General features: G+C 64.2%; 3 protein-coding genes across 3 annotated transcripts; 1 reads left to right on the top strand and 2 right to left on the bottom strand.

Moving 5' to 3' along the window:
* Window positions 1-549: 549 nt before the first annotated feature.
* AMSG_11446 (uncharacterized protein) lies at window positions 550-2946 on the bottom strand (the record flags this gene model as incomplete). Its single annotated transcript, XM_013897223.1, has 2 exons — window positions 550-2303; window positions 2883-2946. 2 exons carry the CDS (start codon window positions 2944-2946, stop codon window positions 550-552), a joined length of 1818 nt encoding a protein of 605 aa, XP_013752677.1.
* Window positions 2947-2987: 41 nt separating this feature from the next.
* On the bottom strand, window positions 2988-4680 carry AMSG_11445 (uncharacterized protein). Its single transcript, XM_013897222.1, has one exon. It carries the CDS (start codon window positions 4468-4470, stop codon window positions 3025-3027), a length of 1446 nt encoding a protein of 481 aa, XP_013752676.1. The 5' UTR covers window positions 4471-4680; the 3' UTR covers window positions 2988-3024.
* A 200-nt stretch (window positions 4681-4880) lies between these two features.
* AMSG_11444 (uncharacterized protein) lies at window positions 4881-5732 on the top strand (the record flags this gene model as incomplete). The annotated part of the gene is made up of 1 exon (XM_013897221.1): window positions 4881-5732. A coding segment is annotated over one exon (852 nt), but the record flags the coding sequence as incomplete, so codon positions are not given.
* Between the last annotated feature and the right edge of the window lie 8 nt (window positions 5733-5740).

The following is a 5740-nucleotide window of genomic DNA, read 5'->3' as shown; positions in this document are numbered from 1 at the left end:
GCCGAGGCTGAGGCTGCCGCAAAGGCCAAGGCCGAGGCCGAGGCTGAAGCAGCCGCAAAGGCCAAGGCTGAGGCTGATGCCCGGGCAAAGGCCGCGGCTGCAGCCAAGGCCAAGGCCGAGGCCGATTCTGCGGCCCGGGGCCCGGGCCGAGGCCGAGGCTGTGGCCCGGGCACAGGCCGACGCGCGGGCGCAGCAGGCTGAGCAGTCGCGGCTGGCCGAGTTCCGGCTTTCGCTGCCGGCCATCGGTCTCCGGGCGGCGACGACGGTCAACATTGGGATCAACACGACGTCCGGTGCGCTCCGCTCCATCTCCAACCTCCCGCCGGGCTGCACCGCCATCCAGTTTGAGGCGACGGAGCGTCTCGTGGAATCGAGCCCGCCTCGCGACACCCTCTGTGTCCATCTCGTCCAGGGCCGCGTCGCTGACGTCCGCTTCAACGACACCAAGATGGACTTTGTCTTCTCGGACCACACTGGATGACGCCTTTACCATTTGTCCCGCCCAGGGACGTAGCCAAAACAAACGCAACCAAAGCTCACCTCATGGGGCTACGCCTGGAGGCCAGCGATCACGGCTGGGAGGTGGTGGCCTTTGGGGTGGACGGCCACCGCCACATCGACAGGCTCGGGGTCCGAGTACTGCGGACGGGTCGAGGGGTCAGACTCGCGCTGGACGGTCCAGGCGAGGTACTGGTTGCGGTGGTAGGCGGCACCGACGATGTCATTGTATACCTTCCAGAACATGGATGCCCGCTCAAAGGCGGCGATCCATGGCACGGCGGCGTCCGGCGCGGCGCTGGTCGGCAGCGAGTAGTCCCACACGCCCTTGGAGTCTTCGCGGACGACGGTGATGACCGAGTCACACAGCGAGACCTGGCAGCCATCGGTCCGGTGAACGAACGACGGATGCGTCCCGGGATCCTCCGACTTGAAGTGGAGGGCGAGGTTGTCGAGGAGGACGACATAGCGGAGCTTGTGCCCAAAGATCGACGGGACCCGGAGCCAGCCGGCCATGAGCGGCGGCGGCAGGAGGTCGATGGTGGTACTCACGTATGCGCGCTCGAGGACGGCGGCGGCGTCGAGCGGATGCTCGAGGTGCCGGACCCGCTTGACAAGTTGGAATACATCTTTGAGCCGCCCGGTCAGCGTGCCGCGGAGTCGGGTCTCGGTCGTGCTCTCCTCGGCGTTGTCGCGGGCGTCGGCCAGCGCTGCGGTGAGCTCGGCGATGCGGGCGTTGAGCTCGGCCTCGGTCTGGCCGGCCTCAGCACGGACGTGCTCCACCCGGGCGGCGGCGGAAGCGGCAGCGGCCTCGACTGCTGCGCGGGCTGTCGACTTGACTGCAATAGCCTTCCACTTGAGCGCCGCATTGGCAGCGCGGAGCTTGGCGATCTTGGCCTCGCGCGCAGCAAGCTTCGCCTTGAGCGCGGCGATCTCGTCGTCGCCATCGTCGTCATCGTCCGAGCTGGAGCTCAAGTCAGAGTCCGAGCTGGAGCTCGAGTCGGCTTCCAGCGGCGGCGGTGGCGGCGGGAGGTCCGGGATGTGAATGTGCGGGGCGTCGGGCTTGGGCGTGAGCAGGCCACTCGGCTTGGGTGACTTGGCCGAGTTGGCCGCCGCCACTTGGACAAGCGTAAGGTACATGTGCATGGACCTCGCATCAAGCGCGTCCGAGCATACGTCGCTCGGGTCGAGGAGCATGGGGACAGCAAACTGGGCGTAAAAGGCGTCAAAGACCTTTTGCATGCGCGCGATGGGTGTCAGCGATCCTGCGTCCGGAGGCACGTTGCCGAGCGCTGCCAAAAGGGCGAGAAACGCGCGGCCGTCGGTCCAGTCGCTGGTCAGATTGGTCACTGCCGCATCAACACCGAGCTGGGCGTTGATCCACGCCAACAGCTCGCGGCTGGCCGATGCATCTGCCGCTGCATCAGCTGGCGCCGAAGCTTCGGCGGGCGCGGCAGCCTGCCTGGACGAGTACGCGAGAAAGAGGCGCCAGACAAAGCCGAGGATGGGCACTTTGTCGCCGTCGACAAAGTTTGATGCTTCGCAGCCCGAGAGGTCGACCCCCAGGCCCGCCAGGTCAGCCATGGCCTCATTGGTGGCGTCGAGCGCAGCAATGCGGGTGATCTTGGCGGCTACGCGCGGCAGATTGCCGGTCGGCTCGGGATCCGCCAGTGCGGCAGCGAGCAGAGCGAGGACGCGGCCGTCGGCAAACGAGTGGATGAGGTCACTCGGCAGTGTTGCCGACAGCGGCTCCAGCAGGCTCTCCACAAACCCAGTGAACGCGCGGATCTGCATCCGCTCCCATCCTGCAGCCAGCCCCCCGTCCGGAGGGTGCCCAGTACGCGATAGCCGAACCCCCGTGGTCGCCACATCATATTCCTCCCATACACATGAGTACAGATCACAACGACACGCAACGACAGGACACAATTGTGGTCATGGTCATATAGTCATGGTTATGGTTATGGTAATGGTCATCATCATGGTCATCATGGTCATGATCATCACCATCAAAGTTATCACCATCACCATCATCATCATCATCATCATCATGGTCACCATCATCATCATCATGGTCATGATCATCACCATCAAAGTCATCACCATCACCATCATCATCATCAGTGACCATCACCATACCCATACCCATCCCCACCATCCCCACCATCACGATGTATGCCTCCCCCCCCCCCCCCCCCCAAACCCCGCACAGCACGACCCAACGTACCTCTGTCAGCAACGAGCCAGCCAGAGGACGAAGACTCGGCAAAGGCCATGTGTGCTGGACTCGACATGGTAGATGCGTGAGGTGCTGCTCTCAAACAACTCCGGTGCCTAACACGGCCTGGTCATGCCTGACAGGCTGTCCTCGTGACTGGTCGTACTCGTCGCCGTCTTCATCGGCTGGCAGGTGGCAATGAACTGCATGACGCCCAGCGAGGACGACATACCAAGATGACGAGCTCCTCGGAAAAACACTGCTTGATGACCACGGTTTCAATGGTCGGTCTACCTACACCCACACACTCATCGGAACTCGAGAAGGAGCGCCCGGAGCGCCCGCGATGGGCCGCGGAGGCGCAACAGCTCGTCGTAGTTGGCACCAACGTTGACCGTCCCGGTCTCGAGCAAGAAGCGAGCCAGCTCCACATCGTTGTTGCGCACCGCTACACGGAGCGCATAGTCGTTGTCTGCTGATGCATCCACGCCATCGTAACCGAGCAAGATCCGGACAACGTTGAGTTTGCCGGCTTTGGCCGCCGCTCGGAGCGGCGCGTTGAACGATGTCGCAGCATCCACCCGCTCGTCCGCAAGAAGCACCTCGACCACGCAAGCATGCCCCCTCCTCGCAGCTTGCCCCAACGCTGTGTTGAGCATCTCGACACTGGTCACTTCGGCGAGTAGCACACGCACAACGTCGGCAAACCCGCCGCTCGCTCCCGCCACCACCGCATCGTTCATCGCAATCGCGCTGATGTTGCTTGCGCGGAGCAGCTGGATCACTATCGCCGCATGGCCCTTGCCCGCTGCAAGTCGGAACGCCGCCTCGTACACAGCAGACTCATACTCGATCCCAGCTCCCAGCAGCAGCGCCACCGTGCGCTCATGCCCGAGCTCGCTCGCCGCCCGCAGCGCGTGCCCGTTGTTGCTCTGCGGATCGACTCCGTCCGCCGCAAGCAGCCGCGCCACCACCGCCGCGTGCCCGTTCCGCGCTGCTAACACAAGCACCTCGCTCAATTCGTCGCCTCCCGCCGAGTCCTCGTCAAGCAGCCGCTCCACAATCACAAGATGACCTCCGGCTGCCGCCTTGCGCAGCGGCTCGTGCTCCCGCGCCGCGCAGTCGACCCGCCCAGTCTCCACCAGCATCGCCACGAGGTCCGCAAAGCCGGCTGCCGCCGCCGCGCACAGCGCATGGTTATTGCTCGCTCCCGGATCCACCTCGCTGCGCTCAAGGAGCCTTGCTACCACGCCCGTGTGCCCGTGCTCGGTCGCACACCGCAGCGCAAAGCTCGCGTCCGCGCCCGCGTCCACCTCGCCGCGCGCCAGCAACGCCTCTACCACAAGCTCATACCCCTTGAGCGCTGCCAACTGCAGCGCCTGCTGCCGCGCCACCGCATCCACGCCGCGCCGGATGATGTCGACCGCCACTGCAGGCAGATCCCGCCCCACGCACCACGTCACCACGCTCGCCCGCGAGCCGGCGTGCCGCAGCGCCGACGACTTGAGGAGGAACGTAAAGGTGGCCGGGCCAAAGTTGGCGGGCCGCGCCGTGGCACCCACCTTCGCCAGCGCCCGCACCAGGCCGAGCCAATCCTCAGCTGTGCCGTCACCCGCCAGCTCCTCGCCTTCCGCCAGCCGATCATTGACCGCCTTCCCCACCTCGCCCCAATCATCAAACAGAGCCACCAGTCGCGAGTCCTTGCCCTTCCAAAACGCTTCCCCGCCATTAACCTGCAAGAAATTCGTCCGCATCACACAATGCCGTGCTGCAAGCAGATCTTTTTCTGCATGCACTCATCATATCCTGCAAGGCCTCGAGCGCGAGCGCGCAGGCTACGACTGCCAAGGAGGAGTCCGTAGAAACGCCGCGAGGTGCACGCCCACGAAACAATGTCAGAGAGCTCAAGCTCACTCACTTTGTACGCTATGTGGTCCACAACCTCGGCCGGGAGCATCTCCATCCTTTCTGGTCTGCCTGTGCCACCTCTCCACGAGTGCGGTGGATTGGCCCGAGCGGGAGCGGGGAGACGTGGTCTGACAACTGCCAACGGTCACGCCCCCGCTCGCTGCGGCTGCCGTCGATCACGATCGCGCCCCACCCCACCCCACCCCACCCCACCCCACCCCACCCCACCCCACCCCACCCCACCTCCACCTCCACCATGAACGTCCTCCTTGGCAAGCTGCGGTACATAGAGGAGGAATGCTCTGTAGAGTTGCGACGAAAGCAGGCCAAGCGGGCGCAGGCGACCCCGTTCCGGAGCAAGAAGAAGACCATTGCCAACGAGCTGAGAGCCATTCGCGAGTCGCTCAAAGAGCGGGACCAGCTGCTGGGCTCTGCCGTTGCTGCTGCCCCGAGCACCATTGAGCTTGGTTCTCGTATTCGAAGGGATCTGGTCAAGGTCGAGGCTGAGGTCAATGAGCTAGAGGAGCTGTTCAAGGCCGAGAAGAAGAAGGCTGGCAAGTCTCCCAGCGAAGACAAGCGCGAAGAGCTGGCCCTTCGTGGCGATCAGCTCAAGGTGGTCAAGGAGCACCTGCGCGAGTGCAAGCGGCTAGAGAAGCGGAGGTATACCTCAAAGGTCGACCGCGACAACAGGTCCCGCCTGATGGCGGGGGCTGCTGCCGCGGGTGTCGGCGTTGCAGGCTCGCGCTCGGGCCGCAACGGCGCGGCAGAGCTTCCGGACGACCCGACCATGTCGCAGCTGGCGCCCATCGATGATGAAGAAGTCGAGGCGGCGTTGATGCGGATTGAGGCCCGCAACGAGGACATCGACCAGGAGCTCGACGCCATTGCCGACGGCGTTGCCACCCTCCGCGACATTGCCGTTGAGATGGGTGGCGAGCTGGACCGCCAGAACATCATGCTCGACGAGACAAACCGTCGTGCTGCCGAGGTCACAGAGCACATCCGCAACTCGAACAAGCGCCTGTCCAAGATCCTCAAGAAGGTCGGCAAGGACAAGATGTGCATGTATCTTATTCTCCTCATGGTCTTCCTCGTCATGCTCCTCGTTGTCTACAA

Source organism: Thecamonas trahens (assembly GCF_000142905.1).
Source record: "Thecamonas trahens ATCC 50062 unplaced genomic scaffold supercont1.81, whole genome shotgun sequence".
NCBI classification, from domain to species: domain Eukaryota; order Apusomonadida; family Apusomonadidae; genus Thecamonas; species Thecamonas trahens.
Note: the sequence above shows the minus strand (reverse complement) of the source record. Positions and strands in the feature narration are given on the sequence as shown.